Source organism: Astatotilapia calliptera, chromosome 5, assembly GCF_964374335.1.
Source record: "Astatotilapia calliptera chromosome 5, fAstCal68.1, whole genome shotgun sequence".
NCBI lineage: Eukaryota > Metazoa > Chordata > Actinopteri > Cichliformes > Cichlidae > Astatotilapia > Astatotilapia calliptera.
In genome coordinates this window covers 13,770,004-13,796,850 of record NC_137426.1, presented here as the reverse complement: position 1 = coordinate 13,796,850, position 26,847 = coordinate 13,770,004, and the positions used below count along the sequence as shown (strand labels likewise).

The 26,847-nt window shown below is 40.3% G+C and overlaps 1 protein-coding gene across 1 annotated transcript in view; it reads left to right on the top strand.

The window, feature by feature from the left end:
* raly (RALY heterogeneous nuclear ribonucleoprotein) overlaps nt 1–26,847 on the top strand; it is a 126,408-nt gene that overhangs the window by 54,846 nt on the left and 44,715 nt on the right. Inside the window, exon 2 of the mRNA XM_026167344.2 lies at nt 24,850–25,178. Within this exon, the coding sequence (XP_026023129.1) occupies nt 24,923–25,178 (256 nt within the window). The 5' untranslated portion in view covers nt 24,850–24,922. The remainder of the gene's footprint in view (nt 1–24,849; nt 25,179–26,847) is intronic.

Sequence of the window (26,847 nt, the reverse complement as noted above, 5' to 3'; positions counted from 1 at the left end):
TGAATACTGTGTCACAGGCTGGGTCTGTGACCTAGCATTTTGAGTTTATTTTGTATTTTTGATTTCTTATGTTATATTGGAAATATGTTAAGTTCTCATGTTGCTGTTAGAAGTTAGGATGTAGTTGATTTCATTCTAGTTTTTGTTCTTCTATTACTCTATGTAGTCTGTCTTGTCCTCAGTGTTTTATTGTTAGTTATGCCCGTGCTCTCATCTCCCTTATCTGTTCTCATGTGTCTCTCCTTGTGTTTTATGTCTGTTCCATATTGTCAGGCTTGTGTTGCAGTGTCTACATCTCTCAATGTTTCCTGTTTTATTTTGAAGAGTCGGGTGTTTCCATGTTGTATGTGTTTTGCTATACTTCCCCTGTGGCGTGTTTCCACTTCCCCTGAGGAGCTCTTGTGTGTTTTTAGTCTGTGTGTTTTCATTCAGTCTTTGTCAGGTCGTCTGTCTATCTCCCTCCATGTCATGTCAGGTTAAAGTATTTCATGACTCTGTTGAGGTCATGTTCATGTAACTTTGTCAAAATTGTCATAGTCTAGATTTTTCCAGTTTAGGTTTTAGTTTAGGTTTTGCCTCCCGCTGTGACACAACGGGGCTGTTAATTAACAAAAAAAATAATCTAATTTGGAAATAAAACAGAACTAAAGTTGCCTCATAACTCAGTGTGATTGAGTGTTTTCTATTTATTATCTGTGAAATCTCCTTTATCTTTTATTATGACACTGAGAATTTCCAGGAAAAAAACAAAAGGCCATTAAATGAGCACTGAGTTCCCATCAGCCCCCCTGTCAGCTGAGTTTGCCTGTTATTTGTTTGTTTGGTTCTAATTGGTGCAACATCCAGCCTCAGCTTTGGGCTGCGATTGTGAGAGACTGATCACAAAGAGGCTGCAGTATAAGCAATATGCCAACTACACTGTTTAATGATGAGTGCCAGGAGCGTGTGCTGTGCAGTCTCTCTCTTTCTCTCTCTCTCCATATGTGTGTTTGTTTATAGTGCAGCTATGCATGTTTGTTAAGAAAAATAATGAATATCGTGGTTCTACATAATAATGAAGCAATAAATAATAAATGTCTCAAAAGACTGGAATCTTACTCTTACATCATTCTTATATCATTCAGTTCTGCTGTTATTTGTTTCAGAAGTCACTTTTCATATCGATAGTTTTATTAACTCTAAATAAGCAAAAAGAAAAAATTAATTTTTTTGAATGCTGTTAACTTCAGAAGTAAAAATGATCAAATTAACTTCATGAGTTTATATTCAGCAACTTGTATAGTCTGATTCCATCACAATCAACTGACAACAGAAATACTTTGTAAAGTGTCTCTATGCACACTCATATTTTAGATGAAACTTTCATATCAGACGTCATTTTTAGAACTAAATCAGTTGTTCCTCTGAGGGAGTATGGTTTATGGTTATAATAAATATCAGAGAGAAACTCAGATGTGGTTCAGTTTTCTACAGGGGCTCTACTATTCATTCTTTTGAAACCCATGGTTTTTATCACATGTTTGGCTCTCTCATCAACCAACCTCCATCCGCAGTTCCCCAGCAAGCAACACACTGCATTCTAACATCACCAAGGTTAGCTATGAAATAGATTGAGCACTTTAGAGAATAAGGAATTATATATTTTTTGGGTTATTTTAAGACAAAATCAGAGCTATCACTGCAGTCAGACATGAACATGTGCCTTGTACCATACCAATAAAAAAGATGAATGTCTGATTTAGACAAGTGCTTCTCAACCTATTCCTTGCATGTCCTACTTCATAAGCAGAGAAAGGTTCACAGGCCACACTCTAAAATTTCTATTAACAATAAAAATAACTAAATAAATAAATAAAAGGAATCTTATACTCAGCTTAGCTTCACCACACGTTCTCATCTTGGTTACTCTTCTGTGATTTTTCCCAACATGCCAAAGAAGAGTTAGGTTAGTCATTATGAAAGTTGTTATGAAACTTTTTTGGGGTTCAATTTGGTGTTGATGTAATGTGCATGTAATGGATACATAGTGGTGATTGTGTCTATGGAGTTAGGTTTTCTTTTGAGCACTAAAGTAGCTAGCTTAAATGGCATTGGTCAACTGTTTCTATCAAAAATAAGTTTATTATTTATTTATTTATTTATTTATCGTGATTTTGGGGACTTATTTCAACTTTGTATTGAGGCTGAGAGAAACAAGGAAACAAGGACTGCCTTCCATTCCAAAAAGACACATTGGACCAGATTACAGCATGCTGTCTTTATCCTTTCATGTATGCTCACAGTCTCCAGCATCCTTCTGCATTCTGCCTGGATGTCCTCACATTTCTGCACTTTTCCTGGGTGAAACATTGTATTATTGTTTTTGAGCTGAATACCAAATATCTGTGTATGATTTGCAGCAAAATAGTAAAAGTAGTCATTTTTGTTATTAATATTACACTGGAAAAATGTTTTCCATCATTGTTATTAGGTTTGTTTAAATATGACTGCTAAACATATTTACAAAAAGGCTTTTTTAAACTGTTTGATATTTGATATGAAGACATCAAAAATATACAAACTAGAGATATAGAATATCTTTAATTTTAACATATTTTGATGAGAAATATCTTAAATCATGGTGATTTTAAAAAATGTCTAAGAATTATATTAATATAAAAATAACAAAAGCATGTCTTCTTCAATTATGGGGTCCATCTTTTGTGGGATTTATATTTCTCCTATATAAGTATCATAACCCCAAATCAGGATAGATCCTGATCTGAGCATTACCTCACAGGATGTAGCACAAGTTTATTCTCAAGAATCCCAAATACATTATAATCCTGCCTATACCTCAGGCCTCAGTATTCCAGATGAAAAACAAGCTAAAATTAGAAAATAATTGAGATGTGTGCTGCGCATGGGCTGATGTCAGGTCAGAAGCAGCTGATGAGCCCAGCATTGCAAGTCCATCTCAGTTTGTTTTGATTGGAGTGGACTGCAAATGGCTTGGTTAGGAGAGACAGAAAGGAATCAGCTGCCAATGACAATTGACTTAGACCGGCACTGATCCATGTGCAAGACAGAAAGCACTCAGCCTTCAGTATGAGTGTGTTTGTGAGGGATTCGGTTGAAATCAAGTAGCAATGGAGCATTTGTTTTTAAGAATGAGTGTGTTTTGGTGCGTCTAGGTGAGTAGGCTATGTTAAAATCCAAAGTATCCCCGTGTGGTAATCACGCATGTATGCACGGGTGTATGTTGATTATGTGTAAATGTAGTGTGATTGAGCAGGAATTATAATCAGAGCTTTCAAAGTTTCTCATTAGAATTCAAGGTTGCTGTAAAACATGTCCTTATACTAATGCATGAGAATATGTCCACTGACAGTGACTTTAAAAAAACAACACACTATATGTGAGGGAATGCAAAAAATAACACGACTCTTCCCACAATTTTACTGTTTTTAAGTGATGCGGTATGAATAATGACAAAGTCTGCATTTGTGCTAATGAAGCAAATCAAACACAAAATTCCTACTTTTCAGTTCATTTGTTTGATGGGAAGATTGTGATGCATCTTTAACCTGCAAAGCCCACACTCAGCTGTAGTGTCTTCTGTCAGTGCTTAGAAGAAACGCTTAAAAAATGCACTCTGTCATGGAAATATGTTAAAACAGGTCACTACAGCATAAATTCCATCCCAATTGATGCAAGGTTTGGAGTACATGTTATTTTACCAGACAAATCCAGAGTGGACGGATTTTAACAGCTCAGTCTTTAATCTCCTCTAGGGTGCTGAATTAAGTGTTGATCCCATAATCCACAACTGCAAAGGTGAAGGTGGTGAAAAACAAGTAAAACACAAGAAAGAAATCAGTTTAGACAAGTCGTATGTATATAAGGTATTTATAACTGTACTTTTATTAATCAAGGACACAGACCTCGGCATATTCAGGTGTATTTCTGTGGCCATGTAAAATATTTCCGCTCACTTTGATGAAAGCACAGTAGTTACCACACAGACATGACCCTCAACGGCCATCACTATGGTAAAGCCACAAGACACACTCTTGACTTAAAACTAAAGCATTTTCAAAGCAATTTAATAATGTCTGATCACATCTAATTAATCAGTTCACTACTGCTTACATTTTTTACTAATGTTTATTATATGACTACCACAAAGCTACACGTGAAATAACAGGTTAATATGTTCAGCTCCTGTGCTCCCTTGAACAATGTCTAGTGAAAAGAAATTGAATTACAAAAAAAGAACCAGGGTTATTTTATTCAGCTATGAAGGTAACATGAACTGAGAGATAAGGGGTTCAATAAAAAGCTTACAGCTGACCAAAGGAGGCAAACTGGTTGCTAAGCTGCTAATTCAAGTTGATGAATGTAAAAAATTTTCATCTTAATTTGGCTCTAAAAGGAGTACACTGCAATTCTTAAACATTATGGTTAGACTGATTTTCATGTTAAACACTGCTCAGCTTGTGAGAATGGTGGTTGCTTAGAATTTATATGGGAGACCCTGCATTATGCACCGGAGGTGTGGCTCTTTGATGATATGGTTGTTTACCAAGCAGGAAGAGCAATGGATGTATTTATTTATTGGTCTGATGATTTAATTTTATCAATAGACAGACTGAAAAATGATGATGTTGTTGTGTCTCATTTCCTGGTGCCTCAGTTGTGAAGAATTATTATGCTTTTAGTCCTTCATTCTTCTGATGGACAAAGAAGAGCAACTTTAAATCAGGAGTGATTTCAAATGGTTTGTTGGCTTGCTGTGAAAAAGGGCCCTTTTTTTCATTATACGACCTAAGAGTAAGGTCTACTTTTTGAGGAATTTGGTACAAGTACAACTTGATATTAAATCAATAAAAACTGCACAACTGAACTCGTGCTTTTATTTACTTGACTATATTGTACAGCAGTTTGTATATTATGATTTGTCAACAGTCAATTTGTTGTACTCCACTCCAATGCTTTTACAATAAAACATTTTTGAAACAAAGCAAAGTGAAGAGCTGGAGGGATGAGGCAGGGAAGCCTTGATGGAGAGAAAAGGACTGAAGGTGGAGAAAGAGAGAGAGAAAGAGAGAGAGAGACAAAGAGAGGTAAGGCTGTAATGAAAGAGGTATTGATTTTCTATAGAGGCTCTTTAATCAGAAGCTGTACTGACACATCCTGCTGGAGGATATATACATGTGTGTGTGTTTGCATGTTTCTGTGCAGGGCCAAGTATATTCAAATACACTTCATTTCATTGTAGACACTTTCAGTTTGTGTCTGGGTTTCATGTTGGTTGTGTGTTCCAGTGTGCATGTTTTTTTTTTTTTTTTTATATATATATGTCGTGTGTGTGTGTGTGTGTGTGTGTGTGTGTGGGGGGGGGGGGGGGCAGGCAGTAGATAGATAGATGAGGCTGCCCAGTAGATGGATGAGTGGAACAACCACTCGTTCATCATCTAGAGAACAAGGAATTCAGGAAATGCTGTGAGAGAGAGGGGAGGGGATACAAGGGAGGGAGGAAGAGGAGGGATGATGATGAGGATAGAGGAGAAAGGGAAGGTGCAGAAGGAAGAAGAGTTGCGACAGTGTGAAAGAAATGAATGAAAAGAAGAGAATACGGGAGTAGGAAAGGGAAAATGGAGGAAGAGAGAATGAAATGCAATTAAAAAGTCATGAAAAGGGGAGACAGGGAAAATTGGTGGGTGAAAAGAGCAGAAGTTTAAAGGGTAGAAAATCAAATGGAGAGGGACAGAAGAAGGAGAGGGTTTTATGAAACAAGAACTCTAGGGAATGTTAGAAGAGAAAAAGGAGGGATAATAAGGAAGGAAAGGAAGAAAGAAGGGAAAGTCAGGGAGGGAACAGCAGACATGACAGGAAATGAAAAAGAAAAATAAGGTGAATCACAACATTATGAAGAATTATAAAGTTGGTAGATTAGTTAAAGATGACAAAAAAAATAGGATTTTGGTTTTTTTGCTGACTTTTTGTCATTTACATTTTAACTAGTATAGCTATTGGTATTGATTCACTTCTTCAGGGTATCAGAAAAATCAATTAGCAGCACCTTGATTATTGATGATGTGTGGGTCTGTATTGGTTTAGAAAATTATGTGCTGCATTGTGATAAAAAATGTAAAAGGTTCTCTAGAAAGACCTAAAATAGACAGTAATTCATTCAGTATTTATTGTTGATTTGAATGTGCAATATATGCTGATTCTCAAGCTTGTGCTTGAGCTACAAACTAACTGGAATTTTGCGTACACTTGTGCGTTTTTAAAAAGTATCATCATGAATGTTGGAACTGAAAAAAAGTGAAATGAGCAGATAAATGCAGCCCGAATAGGAAAGTTGGACTACAGCCATTCCACCTCTAGTCAGCTCAAAATGGAGGCGGATACATTCATTCTTGAGGATCTATAAATTTTTTATTTAATGAAATGTAGGTTGCCCTCTTATTAATTGCCTACCTGAGCTCATAGTGAACAGATGTTGAGTCTGCAGTGATTGCAAAGCAGAAAACAATGCAGTATTGATCCGTTCATTGGCTTCCTTGGTTCCAGGAACAACAGTTCATTAATGCAGTCTAAGAGGGACTATCTGTCTCTATTACTGCCTTGTTGGCCTGCATGGCAATGATTTATAGGCAACCTGTGGACGCAGTGGAGACAGCTAATGTTGCCCTGAGTGGGAATTGAGGACTTATCTGTGGTGAAGCCTGTGGTGAACGGTGGGCTGTCGAACATGTAACTATCACCATTAGAAGCTGTAATATCGTCAGAATCCTTTTCTCAGCCACTTACCAAACACATGCAGCTTCTATAACTTTTTTCTTTTATTTCATTCATTTCTTACTTGCCTTTCTGTCATGGTCCTGGGTCGGTGACCCAGCGCTTTTAGTTTGTTATCATTTTCCAGATGATGATTGTTTAAGTTCTGTGTTATTTTCGATCTGCCTCTGAGTCTGCGTCTGTATCTGTCTGTCTATGGTGTCTCCCCATCTGTTTGTGAATCTGTCTGTTTAGTTCAATGTCTTGTCTGGTTCCATGTATCTGAGTTTCCTGTTTTATTGTGAAGGTCCGTGTCGTATGTGAGTGTGATCAGTTTACGTTTCCCCTGTCCCGTCAGCCCAGATTCCTCCCAGCTGTGTTGCCCTCCTTTCTCTCATCCCCTGATTACTGGTGTGTGTATTTAAGCCCTGTGTGTTCTCCTGCCTGTTGCCGGTTCGTCTGTGTAACTCCGCGTCAGTCTGTGTTCCTCGGTGTCCTGCTCGTCTCTCTGCCTCTCTTCCCTTTTTTGTTTCATCTCAGGTTTGTCATTTAGCTTTCCCAGTTCAGGTCTTTAGTTTTGTCTTCCCTCTTGCCTGTTTTGCCTTCTCACCACTGTGTAAATAAACTCACTGGCATCTCATCCACTGCCTGCATCTTGGGTCCTTCTTCTAACTCCACACGGCTCGCCTCGGCAGCCGTGACAGTACGAACCGGCCAAATATGGACCCAGCGGCATTCGCACCTTCCAAGGAGCTTCGGGAGGAATTAACCGATTCAGTTTCCAGATGGACTAATCTGTGGCTAGAGCATGAGGGGGAGGAATTTCGTCATGCTCTGGAGGCCCGAATACAGCGGCTAGTTTCCAATCACCCCTGGTTGCTGGATTCACTTCACCCACTCCTACAGGACTTCATCCTCAACACGCTTCATCTTCACCCTCCAACTGTGACAGCTGACCTGCCTGGCTTACCGGAAGATTCTCTCCCCAGTCCACCAGAGGACTCTCTGCTGGACGCAATGCCGCCCGATCAGTCGGCTTCCCCCTCCTTCCGGGCAAAACGGCGGTCACGCCGCCGTCATCCTTCGCTTGCCAAACCAGCTCTCGGGGTCAGTGAGAGTGACGGTTTCATGTACATGCAGCCCCCCAGTGGCCAGCTCACACCAGCCCAGGCTTTTTACAAAGCACTGGGAATCATCCTCATTCCACCCAGCCCATCCACCTCACAGCAGGAGCAGCCACTTCAGAGCTGCCTCGCATCACCGTCCGCTTCCCCGGCCACTCTCGCCCCTTCTCCCAGGCGGAAGCGACGTCCGCACGGCCGTCAGTTACCGGCGGATTCCGTGAGTCAGGAGCGCAGTGTTTTTTCTGCTCCATCTGAGCGTGCATTCATGAACACTCTGTCAGTTTTTCCTGAATCTAGTAATCCAATACCAGTCAACTCAGGGTTATTCAAATTTGAAAAGAGTAATTCGGAAACTGTTAATTCTTTGTCTGATACTCCAAGGTCCGTTAACACTCGCTCTGAGGATCTAGAGGACTGCTTTCATTCTGCCTCTTCCGAGTCCTCTGTTATGCCAACCCGGACTTTCAAACCAAAATCTGGAAATAAGAAAGACTATCTACCAGAAGCTCAGTTAGCCGCCCGGCCAGAAGCTCAGTTAGCCGCCCGGCCAGAAGCTCAGTTAGCCGCCCGGCCAGAAGCTCAGTTAGCCGCCCGGCCCGAAGCTCAGTCGCCACCTCCACCACCGTTGTCATCACAACCATTATGTCAGTCACCCTTAGTCCAGCCTCCTGTTCAGCAGCCGCTAGCCCGGCATCCTGTACCAATTGCTCCACCTGTAAAACAATACAAGTCAATTCAACCCGAAAAACACCATTCCTCGCCCGTCCATTCCAAGCAGAGGGACACACCTAGTAATAATGTCAACACTCCTCAAAGGCTGGCCAGTTCTGAAACTGAGGTGCACTCCAGGGCCTCCCCAGAGGCTGGGTTTCAGCCCCCAGCAGACTCCGGACCCCTGGAGGTTAAGAAGCCAGCTGAGGGCCGCACCCGGCTGTCGCTGCCTGAGAAGCGTCTATGCTCTATGCAGCTGCAGCCTGCTATGTGTTTGCCAGAGGCCACCGTGCCTGCTGGTCCTGTCCTGTCCCTGCCAGAGGCCCGTGCGCCTGCTGGTCCTGTCCTGTGCCTGCCAGAGGCCCGTGCGCCTGCTGGTCCTGTCCTGTGCCTGCCAGAGGCCCGTGCGCCTGCTGGTCCTGTCCTGTGCCTGCCAGAGGCCCGTGTGCCTGCTGGTTCTGTCCTGTGTGTTCCAGGGGCCCCTGTGCCCACTGGTCCTGAGACTGTTCTCACTGGAGGGCCCGAGGAGCCCGTCCAGCCTTTTGCATCATCAGCTGGGGGGCCCGAGGAGCCCGTCCAGCCTCCTTCCTCGTCAGCTGGGGGGCCCGAGGAGCCCATCCAGCCTCCTTCCTCGTCAGCTGGGGGGCCCGAGGAGCCCGTCCAGCCTCCTTCCTCGTCAGCTGGAGGGCCCGAGGAGCCCGTCCAGCCTTTTGCATCATCAGCTGGGGGGCCCGAGGAGCCCATCCAGCCTCCTTCCTCGTCAGCTGGGGGGCCCGAGGAGCCCATCCAGCCTCCTTCCTCGTCAGCTGGGGGGCCCGAGGAGCCCGTCCAGCCTCCTTCCTCGTCAGCTGGGGGGCCCGAGGAGCCCATCCAGCCACCAGCTGCTCCACCAGCAGCCTCATCCACGCTTGCAGCAGCAGTTTCATCCATGCCGCCACCTGCTTCAGCGCCTCCGTCTGCATCCTCCACGCCGTCGCCTGGTCCGGATTCAGCCTCCTCAGCGTCGCCTGGTCCAGCGCATGCTTCGGCTTCATCCGCTTCACCTGGTCCAGCCTCCGTGTCTTCATCCTCGCCTGGTCCAGCCTCCGTGTCTTCATCCTCGCCTGGTCCAGCTCCCGCATCACCTGCAGTGGCCTCCTCTTCAGCTTCAGTATCAGCTGCTTTGCCTGGTCCAGCTTCAGCATCCTCATCAGCTACTTTGCCTGGTCCAGCTTCAGCATCCTCATCAGCTGCTTTGCCTGGTCCAGCTTCAGCATCCTCATCAGCTGCTGCCTCGCCTGGTCCGGCCTCTGCTTCTGCTTCAGCCTCGCCTGGTCCGGCCTCCGCTTCTGCTTCAGCCTCGCCTGGTCCGGCCTCCGCATCCTCATCAGCCTCGCCTGGTCCGGCCTCAGCTTCCTCATCATCCTCATCAGCCTCGTCTGGTCCAGCCTCAGCTTCCTCGTCATCCTCATCAGCCTTGTCTGGTCCAGCCGCAGCTTCCGCCTTGTCTGGTCCAGCCCCAGCTTGCGCCTCGCCTGGGGCTGCAGGGGCCACGCAGCCTTCAGGTCCCCTACTACCACCTCCACATCTTCGGTCATCTGCCAGGCCGCTTGTTGGGCATCTCCGCCACCGTGGACGCCCTCCTGAACGCCCTCCTGAACGCCGCCACTGCCTTCCGTGTGGCCGGCCTCCGGACTTGTTTCCACGCCGCCGTTGCCGTCCACACGGTCGGCCCCCAGAACTGTTTCCACGCCGCCGTTGCCGTCTGCACGGTCTGCCCCAGAACTGTTTCCACGCCGCCGTTGCCGTCCGCACAGTCGGCCCCCAGAACTGTTTCCACGCCACTGCCTACTGCGTGGCCGGCATCCGGACCTGCCCCGTTGCCATTCGCATGGTCGGCCTCCTGAACTTGACCATCTGGGCCTTTTTGGACTCTGTCCCTCCGTCCTGGGCCCCCTCCGCCCGCCCTGGTCGGGTTGTTTTCTGTTTTGTTTTGGTCCGTTTTTTTCGTTTCTGCTGGGCTGTCTGGTGCCAGCCCTTGAGGGGGCGGTACTGTCATGGTCCTGGGTCGGTGACCCAGCGCTTTTAGTTTGTTATCATTTTCTAGATGATGATTGTTTAAGTTCTGGGTTATTTTCGATCTGCCTCTGAGTCTGCGTCTGTATCTGTCTGTCTATGGTGTCTCCCCATCTGTTTGTGAATCTGTCTGTTTAGTTCAATGTCTTGTCTGGTTCCATGTATCTGAGTTTCCTGTTTTATTGTGAAGATCCGTGTCGTATGTGAGTGTGATCAGTTTACGTTTCCCCTGTCCCGTCAGCCCAGATTCCTCCCAGCTGTGTTGCCCTCCTCATCCCCTGATTACTGGTGTGTGTATTTAAGCCCTGTGTGTTCTCCTGCCTGTTGCCGGTTCGTCTGTGTAACTCCGCGTCAGTCTGTGTTCCTCGGTGTCCTGCTCGTCTCTCTGCCTCTCTTCCCTTTTTTGTTTCATCTCAGGTTTGTCATTTAGCTTTCCCAGTTCAGGTCTTTAGTTTTGTCTTCCCTCTTGCCTGTTTTGCCTTCTCACCACTGTGTAAATAAACTCACTGGCATCTCATCCACTGCCTGCATCTTGGGTCCTTCTTCTAACTCCACACGGCTCGCCTCGGCAGCCGTGACACTTTCTTATTTAGTGTTTTGCAGAATTTAAAAAAAAAAAAAAATGGGACAGTAAATAATAGCTCTTCTTGCAAAGGGTGCTGGACATCAAATAATTGCCATTGTGCCAAAGGTCACACAGTGGTAAGTAGAGTTTGCAGGTAGTTAGTGTAAACTTGAAGCTAGTGTTGTTGTAACTTTATTTGTTGCAACAGTTAATTGTGCCTCAGCAATAAGTCTCTTTACACTGCAGTGATACTGTATATCTGAAGGAACTTACCTTTTTTCTTGTTCTGTTTTCCTTGACCGTTGTATTGTTTTGCTCGAGGCCTGACTGGACTTAGACTGTCCATTTCTTCTCTAAAATTGTGGGGAGTTTGACTTAAATTAATATAAAATAAAGAAACTTGGACTTAAAAGACTTTTGTGTGACAATATGTTCATGGTTGTAAGGGAAATCTTTTTAAACCTATTGCAGGATTGGACCAAGTGCATCCCAATGAATATGGTGAGGAAATTTAATCAAATGACAACAGTAAGGATAAAAGCAATGCATTCATTTAATCCCTGCACTCACACACTTACATGTTTAATACATCTCAAATTGTTCTATACAAAGACAGCATGCTCCAGTGGCCAGTATTTAGTGGTATATTAACTCATTCACTGCCAGCCATTGGCAGTGAATGAGTTAAACCCATTGACTCATTCACTGCCATTGACGGCTATAGACGTCAATGGCAGTGAATGAGTTAAATGGCTTACTCAGTGAGACCTCAGCACTGGGATTTATAGCAGTTTGCTGGTGTTTTACTTCTTCTAATTAACCACATTTTATGCCAGAAAATCGTTCTAAATTTTTTACATCGAATTTCAAATAACATCAGATAAATAGCAAATAACAATGCCGTGCTCTTGCAAGTAATGGTGTTTATTTCTAGGAAGTTCAATTTGGTTGGACACTGTAAAATGAGAACTATCTATACTTTGGAAACTATTGAAATATGGTGCCCAAAACCCTGAAGCTGCTTTTAAAATATTAAACATACATCATCGCAGTCTGATGTTCAAAGCACTCCAGAAATTATTTTATGATGAAAGGCTGTAATGTGCTTATTGTGGTCCCTGTTGCCTGAAGAAAACAAACCACCAAACAACAAAATGAGGCCAGAAATGAAAGGTACCCTGCCACCGAGTTTAGAGTGGTGTTAGAGTAGTGTTTTCCCTTACTATGAAAGTCACAAAAAACAAACAAACAGAGTAAGACTGGAGGAAAGGCAGCAAGAGTTTTCTGGTAATTGTTAAATTATCCATTTTGTTTATTTTCCTTTAAGAAATTAAAGGATCACACTCATTTTCCAAAATACATCTATTATTCATTGCAGCTCTCTCGCTCCACAAAATTCGCTGGCGAGTCCTGAATCAAAAGTTGATATACAAACAAGTCGTGCATCATCAGACTGTATTACTGATGGCAATTCTCACAATAAGAATTACAGTCTATACCACGTGTTCTCAAGCCTTTCATTTAGTGCTGAATCACAACAGCTGGATACAGTTAATGTATTTTGTAAAAGTTCTTCAGTCATTTTGGTCAAATCAATCCGCAATTAGAATAGTATAATTATTCAGACAGGGATGACTACATGACAAGTGTTTTTATTGTAACACCTTATGTGATTTTAAAATCTAATAAAAGCTTCAATGAAAGTAAAAATTTTTTTTTAAATGAAATCTAAACAGAAATGAGAGAACTTAGAAATCACCCAAAGACTCTAAATAAAAATAAAAACTGATGCTAATTACAAATGTCACAATCTTTCTTTTTTCCTTTTTCCATTTTGATATTTAGTTTATACCTTTCTGATTTAGTGTTCAGGCTTTTGCACTTCGTGGTGTAAATAATTGATTTCTTGTGTTTTTGTTTATTCTTCACTCACCTATACTTTCTTATCTCTTAATGTCAAATTGTCATCTCTGTGTTCAGTATTTCATTTAGTTATTTCCAGTTGTACTTGCATAGTCCTCCGTCTTCTGTGCCTTGTTGTTAGTTTTATTTCCTTTGTGTCATTTGTATTGATTAGATTAAGCTGTTCCTCATTTCCCACTTGTATCCTCGTTTGCCCTGATTACCCTCAGTGTCTCTGTATGTATATATAGCCCTGCTCTTGTGTTTATTTGCTGTGTGTGCTTGTTGTGTTAGCCTGCACTGGTTGTTACTGCTTCATTGTCTCATGCCTGTTTGAGTTTTGTGTACTATCTGCAGCCAACCTTAATAAAGGCTAGTTTTTGTGTTCTTTTAGCTTTTGTTTTGAGTCTCTTGTTTGGGTCAAATTCCTGCAAACCATGACAGCTATATTAACCCAGCTTGTAGTTCTGATGAGTACCTCCCTTAAACTAATTTTTGAGCCACTTTTTTAGTTATTAACACATTCATACTGAAGATGAAGGTAATTAAATTATAATTTGTATGACATATTTAGAATCAGAATACTTTATTGATCCCTGGGGGAAATTTTTTTTGTTTTGTTACAGCGCTCCATTATAAACCAACATTAAGACAAGACAGACAATGCGCTAACTAAGAGTATTAAGCTATACTGGGTGGCAGATTAACAAACCTAAAGAAGCCTCCTTCAACTCATCAGCATATAATTCCTTTAACTTGCCTTTAAAGAAATGTGTAGCACAGCCAAATGCTATATGCATCCATTCACTGAACCTCACCCAATACCCCCAATTTATGCTATACAACAGGGGTGGGCAGCTCAAGGACCGGTGCCCTGTAGGGTTTAGATGAGTCCTTGATCCAACACATGTGATTTAAATGGCTAAATTACCTCCTCAACATGTCTTGAAGTTCTCCAGACACCTGGTAATGAACTAATCATATGATTCAGGTGTGTTAACCCAGGGTGCTAGCTAAAACCTGCAGGACACCAGCCCTTGAAGCCTGCAGTTGTCCACCTCTGCTATACATGCTTTCAAACATTAATTCATTCATGCATTGCATTCAATTCTTTAATTGTGTACTATTTTTTTTTCAGTCATTTTTTAATTTTTTTTTTTTTTTGTTCACTTTTCCTGACAATGTTTGACAAGCAATAGATACTGTCTTCTTCCAGTTAGAGTAGAAAAGGCAACAGTGGCACTTTTATTGCACGAAGAAAACCATCAGGTGGGCGGCTGCATTCTTTCTCTAACAAAATGGATTGTGATATGAACTTCACTATACCCTCACTGGAAGACTCAGAGGCCAGTAATGGGTTGTTGTGATCAACTCGACTTGTATGTGGTTTTTGGATGACTGCTGTAAATGTTTAAGATTCTAACTGCAGTGAAGTGTAATGAATCTTGAATGGACTTCATATTCATAGTATATTTATCATCCTCAGGTTATAGTCTAACGAGATACTGTTTCTATAGTAACAGATAAATGGGCTCTCCCTGTTTTCCTTTCTTGCTCTGGACTCCAAAGCCACATTTCTCTGCACAGTTCACCAAATCTCAGTGATTCTACATGAATGCAGCTCGTAGGCTGCTGGGACTTGAAGTGGCATCAGTCACATGGCTCTGTGCTGATCTGTTGGTAAAACAATGGGGGGGGGGAGGTGGCGTTAGGAGAAGGAATGACAAACAAACAGGGCTAAAGAAAGAGACGAAAAAAATGCAAAAGGGTACAGGTGGAGATGGATGGCTTAAATAGAAAGTGTTGTTTTTATCCTTCACTTCTCAAACTGAAAACTTGAGCTTAACTTACAGTGTTTGGTAAAAAAAAGTTATGAGAATTTTAACTTTGTTTTCATTTAAGACTCCATGGTGATTCAAAATTAGAACGTGAAATGTTACATTTTAACCGTGTGAATGAGTGATGTTTGGCCAGTTCTTCCTTCAAAAAGACTTTTAAAGGCTGTTTTTTAGGGTTAAAATTACACTTGGGTCAAATTAGGTTAAGGTAAGGTAGGGCTAGGCATTTAGCTGTAACGGCAAAGTTCAAAATAAACCAGGTGAGATTAAACATGTATCAAGTACAAAGATGTGAGTTTTTGTTTTATTGTCATTTTTAATAAGCTATTTGCATTTCTTTGAGTTAGGCTCTTAACATGTAATTTTTATGATTTGTTTGAATTTCCAGTCTTAATTCCATGCAGATTTGTGTGAAGTGTGAACTGGTGTGTATGTGCAAGTGTGTGTTTTAGCCCAGCCTCTAGCCTCGCTCGGGGGTGCAGCTTGACTCTTCAGTTATACATCAAGCCAAAAACCCAAGTGAAAGTATATGTCTCTGTGCCTTTCAAGGATCTGAGTTTATCCTCACATCCAGCCACAGCTGTTACCTCAAGCAACAATTCTGTGTACATTTGGGGCTGCATGAGTACTTGTGTCACAAGGTCTTGGGCTTTAAGAATGGACTGGGTAGGGAAAAAAACATCTCCAATGAAGGAATTTCAACTAGCTACCAAGGTGGTTTTTTGTGTCAAAGTTTAACGTGTGGTTCTGCATATGCATCACTACAAATGCACTTGTTTATATTTGAGCTCATGCACTCATCAAATATTACATTCACCAGATTTAGCTAATCTACTGAAAACATAGTGTGTGTGTGTGTGTGTGTGTGTGTGTGTGTGTGTGTGTGTGTGTGTGTGTTATATATGTTAGAGAGTGAACGAGAGGGAGAGAGTGATGGAAATATTCCTTATGCCTGTGGAACACATCATCTATTCAAGTCCAAACATATATGCGTCCAAGAGAGCGCAAGGTAAGAAAATAATTGCCAGCCTCTGCTGGAAGGTCAAATGTTCAACATATTCAACATGGGTTGTGGCTAATAAATAATGAGCCTAACACTGGTTCGACTTAAATAAACCTTTTCCTGTTATTTAATGGGCACATCTCATACACACCATGACAGTGTATCACCCTGTGTGTGTGTAGGGGGAGTCTTCATTTTACCACATTAGTCCAGTTTTGCCTTGTTATCTCTGACAAACACCCATGTTTCCTTTCCCTTTCCCTCTTTCTCTTTTTCTCACACACTCACACGCACAGAGCAACAAATGCACAAAATAGCTGTATTCACTAAAAAGGGTTAAGACACTGTCCTTGGCAGTTCAAAAAGTTCAGATCCTTCTTTCATACATACCCAATGAGTTGAATACCAGCTCCACCTCAAGTCTTCCCACTGCTGTTTGATAATCATTAACTGTCTAAATCTGTACCATGCTCCTTCGTGGGATGCACTGTATATATGTTTAACTACTGTCTCAGAAATTAGCATAGAATCTGTCATACCGACATACAGCAGACTCATGTGTGCAATCTTACACCCACCAACTGTATAGGTGGTTAGCTACTAAACAGAAACTTTAAAAAAATAGGACTAATGTGATTAGAGGTGATTTAGATGTCTTGAGTTTGCAATCCTCAGTTACCCAGAAATGAGCTCAACAGCTGTGAGGCATTAACTGCAAATATGCTGGTCACCCTTTATCTTAAACTCTGCCCGAGGGCCTTTCCCTACAGTCTGGCATTATAGCATTATATCCTGGAGTCATTACACGGATGGGTAAGTACTGAAGACAGATGAGAGCAGGAGCGATACTGAAATGGGCAATATGAATTGTATTTAAGTTACTTGCAGTATTGTTGTGCATGGCTGTCAAAAACAGATTATACTTTGGTCAAATAATCTATCACTTCCTGTGCAATTATTACTTATTCTCACTGATTTCATTATCCTATTTCTTCCCTTTCTTCAATGTTTTATGCTGCTATCTGTGATTTACTCTTAGGTTTAAGGTTAATATTAGTTTGATAACTGAGACAAAATTGTAACAGTCTTGGGTTTAGTACCTCCTGCTACTGTATCAGCCAGTGGCATCATGAAGAGTTTGATGGTCATTGCAGAACTTCTTGCAACGCAAAAGTCATACACGATTCGTTTTCTGTATACATTATTCTATACATATTTGTACTCATATAATCTTTTGTTAAATGAATCCTTTAAAAGGAGGAGAGCTAAGCTAATCTGCAAGCCTGGCAACTCCAAAGCCCAGATCAGCCGATGGCTAAACTGATGTTCTTCCAAACAACCGATTGGCAGATCTTCTCGAGGGCCGCTGTGTAAACTGCTTTAAACTGCTTTAAACTGCCCATAGTTGCTTCAAACCCAAAAGCCCCTTTGCAGCCTCCGCTTTTTTATGCTATATCTGAATCATGTCATGTCTGTCATTATGATGTCTTATTCTACTGTATGGGGGCCTCAATGCCTCAGGCTCTCTTCTTCTATTCTTGAAATTTACTTGGAAAGGTGTAAAGTGATCTCTTGGGAACTGTTTGGACAAAGCTATATCACCAAATAGAAGTTGCTAAATACGGAAATAACAATCCTTTTTGCTTGTTTTCCAGTACTTTTTTTTTCATAACCATCATGACAAGTCTCTCTCTTTTATAGAGAAAGAGAGACCTGTTTTCTCTATAATGCAAAGCTCTTGAGATGCAGAAGCCATCTTTATAGTTTTAAAGGTCAATAATGTTTGTGAACGTATCTGAGCTTGAGCCATGGGGCTGACTGTGAGAGTATTGACTGTAAGCCCATAGTGATTCTTTCTATCACAGCATTACCACCTTGGGTTGTGAGCACAGTTTGTCGAAGTAACTCTAATCCCAAATGTGCTGCTGTCTCATCTATTTATCATTATGAAGTGTTTCTCCCTGCTGCCTCCCCTGGTGGTGAAATGACCTTTCCTCACTGTGGGCAGAATCACCCGTCATCTTCCAGACTGAAATTCAACTTTTTATGATATAATTCACATTGTGGTCTCCCTTCCGAGTCACAATTTCTTTCAATTCAAACACACTTCTCTGGCTGATCTTCCTGAAAGCACATCTCTTCCCTTTTTCGGGCGCTTCACATGATCAATATTTGTAAGGCAAGGATTTTGAAACATAACATAATGAACTGGTGATCATTTAGACTGATTTTAAAATTGCATCTAAAGAAGTGTAGGCCTCATTCATCTAAGTTAAAGTCAGTTTTTATGATGCAACAACAAGAAAGAGACTGGCATCCATGGGAGGATTCTAAGGTGAAAAACAACTGCAGAACAAAAAGAACATTTTTTACTAAGCTCGTGTCACATTTGCCAAAAAAACATCTTGATGATCATCGAGACGCAGACTTCTTGCTGTTGCCTCACAACAAGAAGGTCCTAAGTTTGACTCCACCACCAGGCCGGGGCTTTTCTGTTTGGATGTTCTCCCGGTGTTTGCGTGGGCTCTCTGGCTTCCTCCCACAGTCCATGACATGCAGTTAATGGGGTTAAGTTAATCAGTGATTCTAAATTACCCATAGGTGTGAATGTAAGTGCAAATGTCTCTCTGTGTTAGCCATGTTTCAGGCTGATGACCTGTCCAGAGTGTACTCCATGTCTCGCGGTAGCTGGCATAGATATCAGCCCTGTTGTGACCCTGATAAGGATAAGCAGAAGAGAATACATGGATCCAAAGAGGACTGGACCAAAATCCCTCCCCAGCAGTATGAAAGAGTCAATTATCAAATAAATACTTGAATGCAGTTCTTACTGGGTGGCACAAGTAGTTATTAGAATTTATTCTATGGGCTTTTTCACATAGGGCCTGTTAAAAAATGAAATCATTATTTAAAAAGTGCATTTTGTGTATACTCTATCTAATATTCAAATTTGTTTGATGTAAATGTGATAAATATGCAAAAAAAAAAAAAAAGAAATCAGTATGAGGAAAATACTTTTTCACAGCACTGTATCTACAAAAGTAACATGAATTAAACATGGGTACGCTGAACGAAGCCAAGATCAGCAAACAGGAAATTACATAATGTAGGATGGCCGTGGTGAAATATATGAAATCACGCCATGGATCATACTGTGTATCACTGAGGCCCAAGGGTGACTGCCTTAAAAAACCTAATCTTTCAACAGTATTTAACTTGTCAGCTTGTCTCAGACATTTGCCTTGTTATGTTTTATTTGCAGTGGATTTTTTTTCTCATCCATTCCCATACGTTTCCAGTTGTGTCAGAACTATGCTTAATGGTAAAAAAATAATCATTGATATCAGCATCAAGATTTTGATGCATGCAAATTGTGTGTGTGTGTGTGTGTGTGTGTGTGTGCGCGCGTGCTAAAATCCTAATTATGATATTTCCAACAGTGCCTGGAGATCGCATTTGTTCCATCATTATAATCACAGCCAATTACCGTATGGTGTTAGCTTTAATTGCTAATCCTGCACACATGGGATCACTGAGAGAAACTGTGTGATTTTTTAATTTTTTAATTTTTTTACAGTTATGTGCGTGCACATGTCCAACTTTGGTATAATTAAACACTCAGGAAATAAAGCTAATTTTAGTGTAAAGCTGGGCTTTTCTCTTGCAAGACTCAGAAGGTGGACATTTTAATGAATGCGCATCGTTGAACCTGGGGAGCTTATCTGCATGTTAATCCTGCACACACAGAGCAGGGAGTAAGTCCATTTCATATTACTGTGGGGTGATTTGACTTCATTGATCTGCACTGGACTTGGCACAAGGTCAGCTTAATCTCGCAGTGTCTGTATCGTTTGCTTTAGAGCACCTACCATGGATGCTTGTTTTTTCTTGAGGTTTTGGGCACTAGGTCAAGCCATGACATGAGTTTTCAGGGAAATAAACAGTGTGTCAAATGTGGTTAATGTCTTATTTCTACAAGATGAAAGGAGTAAAAATTCCAAATATTAATGACAAATAAAAATTTAAATTAACACATTACTTTTTTTAAATAAATAAGCAGTATGTGTATGTGTGTCATTGACATCATTGACACATCATTGAAACAATTGTATTGTTTTGGTCTAAGGTTTATTTGTCTTTTTGATAGCAAGTATGACGCTCTTTTGAAGACTTTTGTGTGCAGAGGAACACAAACTGGCAACAGTGGCAACACTGTGACATCCTTAGAAAATGTAAAATATTCATTTTTGAGAATCTAAATCTGTATTCAAATATTTCTCTTGTTTTTATTACAGTTCGTAATACTGCGCCTCTGCCATTAAAAATGTTATACAATAAAGGAGTTTTGGGAAGAAGTTGGAGCAATGATAAAGGAGATTTTGTCAATTAAACTTGTGATGGATCCCAAACTTTTCCTACTGGGATTATATCCTGTAGGGTGTAACATAGATCATTTTGAAAAAATCTTCATAAACATGGGAATACTACAAGCAAAGAGAGTGATAGCTCTAACGTGGAGGAGTCTTGGCAAACCAAGTATTTCACATTGGTTCAAAGAATTGTCTTTATGTTTACCATTAGAGAAAATTACATATACTCTAAAGATAAACAAGAAATTTTCCAGAAAATTTGGGGGCGCTACATCCAGTATATTTGGAATAAAGATCTATCTGGTTTACTGTGTGAGACAGGGACAGCCTAGCTATTCCCTGTACAGGACCACAACCATATGCTGCAATCTGAAAATTATTCTTTAAAATCTGTCAGAGGTCTCATGGACTCAAGTGCTTTCATTGAATGTACCTTGTGTTTCGTTTATTGTGTAAATTTGTTTGTGCATGTACTTTATATATGTATATATGTAAAACTTTAATAAACATAATGTTGAAAAAAAATGTTATACAACTTAGCTCCATACAGATGTGCTTTGAGCTTTGAGGTTGATTGCTCTGGTCACAAGATTTTCAGAAAACTTGCTTTGACCTTGAGGTCGAAATAACTAAGATTCAAACGGACTTTTACGGCTGAGTGGCAAAGATGCATCCCTGACATGTTATCTTCAGACGTGATCTTAAAAGAACTTTGTTTTCAGAATCACTGCAATAATTAAGGTTGTGATCCAAACTGTTTAAAAAAAAACCCAACTATGCCTTGAAGCTCATTTTAGCTTAAAAGCTATTATTGATATTAAAATTAGAGTCAGTTCTCAGATTCATTGGATGCATGTGTCATTGAGCCAAAAAACTCAAACAGAGGATGTTAATTTGCTTAATGAACTTGAGGATAAGCAGAGACATATAATGTGTTTGCATTTTGTTGTTTAATGCTTGATAATGTTGATCCTATGACCCTCATCCAAGTACAGTGAGAGCCTCTTCATAGTGCATTGTGTACATTTTGTATAACCTTTTATGCTAATAAGATGTGTACCAGCACAGGAACACTTGTTATGTACCAGAAAGCTATTTCAGGAATTCTAGGCTATTTCAGTATCTACATACACTGTCAATCAATTATTTTTTTCATCTTCCTTTTGCTGAAAATATACTGTATGACTATAATTATGTTGTTTGTATGCTTTCATGCTGTAGTATGAACTTATTACCAGTTAAATGCCTTGCTAATGGTATTGTGGGATGGATAAGACTATAAACATATTTCTAGTGCCTAAAATTTTTTGTAGTAATTTACATCTGTGGGATGTTGATAAGTTCCTGCAATAGAGTGCAGTAATGCTATATTAATGGCAAACAAAATAAATAAATAAAATCCCAACCTTCACTTCAATTCAGTTCAGTGCAATTTGGCTTTATTTATATTGCGTCAATTCACAACAACAGTTGCCTCTAGGTGCTTTATATTGTTAGGACCTTAACCTTGTTATGTATGCGCAATTCAAAACAGGTCAAAACCTGTTTACATTTACCAAAGTCGTCATTCATTTTTCTTAATGCATTTACCACCCCCCACACACACCCATACACATAAACACACTGGATGTGCTGGATCAACACTATTCTGTTGTCCACTAATTGTGGACCTCTAAAACAAACAAACACACATACACACACATGCACACACAGCCATAAACACACACAGGTCCTCAAGGCCAAGCTCAATTTGATTTATTAGAGTTTCACCAATCAGTTTTAAGACAGCTCTGTCACTGGGAAGGTCAGTGGAGAAAGGACGAGAGATCATCAATGCACACACACACGCGCACATGTACACAAAGGAAGTTGGTTTTACCTGACTTTTTAACCTTTTAACTTTTCTCGAGTTGCAGGTCTGAAACTAAAAAATTGGTTTAATACTCACAAACATGCCCCCCCCAAACTCACACACACACACACACACACACTCAACAGTGCTGAATCATAAAAAAAATCTTGCTTCCTAGAACTCTAACTCATTGCTGGATATTTCTACTGATAGAGAGGAAAGGAGAAGATATACCATGACCAAAGTTATAATTACAGAAAAGTGTACACCAACATATTTATCAGAATTACCTTGTTTTTTTTAATCACTTGTGCCTCTTTGTGTATTATACAATATGCAGTGGGTGAGGGGTCATTGTTCTAACCAGTATTCCAATGTCCATACAGAAGGTCTAAGATAACTCAAAAGTTTTAAAATCAGGATCCGCGCAGTTTTTTCTAACCTTGATAATTGATGAGTCTGACAAAGCTTTGAATATTTGTATTGTTCTGGTGTTTGGCACGATTTCCAGCCCCCACAGAATTCGTTGAGCTCCTTCGTCTATTATACTTAGCGCTGTTTTCTGTGTACCAAAGTTCTTCTGTTTCATGTCATTGCTGACAGAACAACAAGTTACATTTTTCCATCTCCTGTCTGCTGACTCATCTGTCAGTTTTCACTCCCACTACTCTGCTATCAGTAGTTTACATAAATCACTCACTCATTTGCATGATTCCCTTGGCTTTTTGTAAATGCCAAGTTTATATCTGAATGTCAAGTACAATGAAGCCATGATGAATCAAATTTCAAGTGAGCAATGATCTCCTGGAGCTTTACAGCGGTTTGTGATAGAAGTAGTTAAAAGTTCTTCAATGGTGGATAAGTTACCTGAGATCTCCTCACTTAGGGCTTTGTTTAGGGCTTAAACTCTAACACTGGTTTTGGACACTTTTAACTGGTATGAATCAAATATCAGCAGTTCCTGTTTGCAAAGCAATCATGGGTGTGGAGGACAGTAGAAGTATCAGTACTTTGACTCTAAAGAAAGATTAAAGTGTTCCTAAACTTTTGATTAAGTTTGTTTGGTTTCACATCCTTCCGTGCATGTGCAGTATTTGGACGGGCGGGGGGCATGCACCCCCAAGTTTGTAAATGTGATAAGTCAAGAACAAGGTGACATAAGACTTTCAAACTGATACCATAGGTGAATCCCTGTGGCCTTGAACCCAAGTTTAAGGTCAGAAGTCACATTTCCTGAAAATCCTGTGAACTCAATAAATTGAAAAAATGAATTTAATTTGATACCACAGCTGCATCTAGTTCAAATCCCATGGCCTTGGCCTCAAGATCAGCTTTTCTGAAAATCCACTAGGATTTTCAAAACGCAGGTGCATCTACTAGGAGGCTGAGGGATAACACTGGGAGCTGCCAGTACTTTTATTTTTGCCATCAGCATTTCTCTTCTCTCCCCTTCTTTGTTTTGATGCTTCACTGTCCACACACCTGTTCTGTTTTTCCTCGTTCTTCTTCTGTTACTGATTGATAGTGTTTTTTCTTTGACCCTTTTAATCTTCTTTTATGTTTTAAATGTTTTTTACTTTCCTTATTTATCATTTTTTCCCATCTTTCATGTTACTCATTTATCCAGCTGTTATTAACACAGATAAAAGGAGGAGATCACTTTGTGGAGAGGGTGGTGATTGCTACGTGATGCTTGTTATATTAGTTTTCAAATTCTGCTCTGTCATCGATTTTGGTTGTCTCGTGATAAAACAGCTGCATTTTGGGCCACCATAACTTATTGGATCAGATCAACATTGTTGCTTGTTATCATTGTTTTTCTAGATATTCAGATTAGACTGTAGCTGTTCTTTCCTTTTCACTTATGGAAGTGGTTAGTAATTACATATAATTATAAGTAAATACAATTTTAGTCCCTGTTTTGTGAAAGACTTTATTAGAGGAATGAGAAGAGCTTAGTTACTGCAGTTATTGCTGATCGGCTGTTCTTTCAGTATTTGTTGTATTTATTCTCTTTAATTAATGAATCTATAGGAGAAGAAGAAGACTGAGTGGATTATAGAAAGTGGTTTGAACCTAAAGCAGCATAACTAACAAATGGTTTAGGATCATCTGATCCCGAAATAAAAACAGGCTTCATCAAAGAAGAAATGTTTATACATGTAGATGAATTTTTGCAAAAAAGAACTTTGAATTTTAGAAAATAACCTTTCAAATCCTTGTAATGAGTCATATCATGTGCACCGATGTCTTTAAATCTGTATGAATAATGATCGAGTGCCTGTTTATTCAACAAAGAAAACTAATTTTCTTTCAGTCTAAAATTAAAGGCCCAATTTTTATGACTAATGAAGTAGAAAAGAAGTGGGAGGAGAGGGAAAAAACTTAAGAAGAATTCAGAAAATAATCAGCATAACTAGAGTAATTGGTTGCTATTGTGTGGAGAAATACATACATATACAGCTGTTGTCTGTGTTTTTGATGGGACATCAGTCTACCCTGATTTTAGTGTGTTGAAAAGGAAGAATGTTGGTAAAGAAATAAGCATTTACCTCTTTGCTCAGTTATGAGAATAATTCTTAAATGTCTGTCAGTGAGACTCCTGCAGCTGTCCTCTATTATCTGTCACTGAAACTGAAAATGTATCTTCTCTCTCTCCAGATACTTGTCTGTCTACATTGCTGCCTTCCAATCCATCCATTTGGCACTTACCTCCATCGCCATTCTCTCCAGGATGTCACTGAAGGTACAGACCAGTAATGTGACCAACAAGACAGACCCAAAGTCCATCAATTCACGGGTGTTTATTGGCAACCTGAATACAGCGGTGGTCAAGAAGTCTGATGTTGAGAGCATCTTTTCCAAGTATGGCCGTGTGCTCGGCTGTTCTGTGCACAAGGGCTATGCCTTTGTCCAGTACGCCAGTGAGAGGCATGCCAGGGGAGCTGTGATTGGGGAGAACGGCAGGGTGCTGGCAGGACAAACACTCGGTGAGTTGATGTGAAACAGCATGTGAATTGTAGTTTTACTTAATAAAAAAAGATGAATAAAACTTGACTTTTAGGACTTCCACATTGCGAAAAGACACTGTTGGTCTTTTGGATTAGATATTCAGCTGAAGCTTGTAACCCACAAAAGGACTGATAGATTAATGGCATCAGAATCTACAGTTTTGTTATAATAAAACTAACATCCAGCAGCTCTGACTACAACAAAACTCTCTAACCTGTGACAACCCTTAAGCATCATTACATTCAATTTCCTCTTTAGTCTGTCTGTCTCTCTCTCATATTTTTTTGTTTTTGCTATTGCGGAGGAAAAAACCATATCAGAGGAGCAAAAACAGTTAAGCGGAGTGTGCCTTTAAGCTGCTGGAGTGATTTTCTCCCCCTGCCTGCTCCCCTGGCGAAGCAGGAAGAGACGAACTGTCAGTGAGCTGGTGTGAAGAACTCGACTGGTTTATGCTCAGTCACTGCAGGGCTTCAAGCACATTTCTTTAATAGCTTCTCTCAGTGCGGCGTGTGCGAGAACGAGAATGTACGTGAATGAGTGCAACTGAAAGAAGCATTTCTCTGTGTGTGTGTGTGTGTGTGTGTGTGTGTGTGTGTGTGTGTGTGTGTGTGTGTGTGTGTGTGTGTGTGTGTGTGTGTGTGTTTATGTGTAATGGAGGATAAAGCTGTGACAGCTAAGGGGTCTCTAAGTGATGCTCTCTGCACCTCTGCAGCTTTTGTGTAGGTGTGCGTGTGTTGCTCTAGAAATCATATAAAAGCCATCTTCTTTTTCTGTACCAAATATCTTTTCATTCTCTTATCCTGTCTGTTTCCCCCTCTCTGAGACACTTTTTAAACATGGCCACTACCTTAGGGATTCAGTTTCCTTTTTAACAGAAGACTCAAACAATGCATCCAATGACATGAAGACAGTTTATTTTGAAACTGTCAAAAGACAAACTCTGCTAACAGACTGCTTGAAAAAATAGTCATAAAAAAGCAAAAAAATGTGCAATACAGCAGAAAAAAGAAAATCATCATAAGAAGAATCATGCAATTTTCAGACACAGTAAAATTAACAGTTCACCTGTAATACGACCACTCACTAGAATGGGTTTCAGGAGACTTGGGCAGCCTGAGGTCTACAAAACAAGCTGTAGTCCTCGAATTCTTAAATCATATGAATTTCCAAATATTTTCCAAATATGACAATATTCCTGAATCATGGTCAGTAACATCACAAAATCAGTTATGCAGCAATTAAAAATGCCCCATGATGTTTGCTTTTGTACATTTTAACACACGTGCAACATGTTTGTCAGTTATCAAAACCATTCGTATTTAAATTCATGGGGAACATACGTATATACATATACATGTTATATACCTATGTGGTATGTGACTTTTGTTGCTATGATGCCAGGTCTCTCTTGGAAATGAGATTTTTAATCTCAATGAGATTTTTTACCTGGATAAATAAAGGATTAATAAAAACATGAAGTATATTGCACTCAACCTGTTTGTTTCCAACTATTTAAATGTTAAATTAAAAAAAGTAAATCAATAAGCAGAATATAGAATTTGGCTGATATATGTAGCTGCCATAACTTTGCTTATAGCTAACTTTATCTGCACAGTATTAGTTAGTTTGTAAGAATTAAAAACAAAT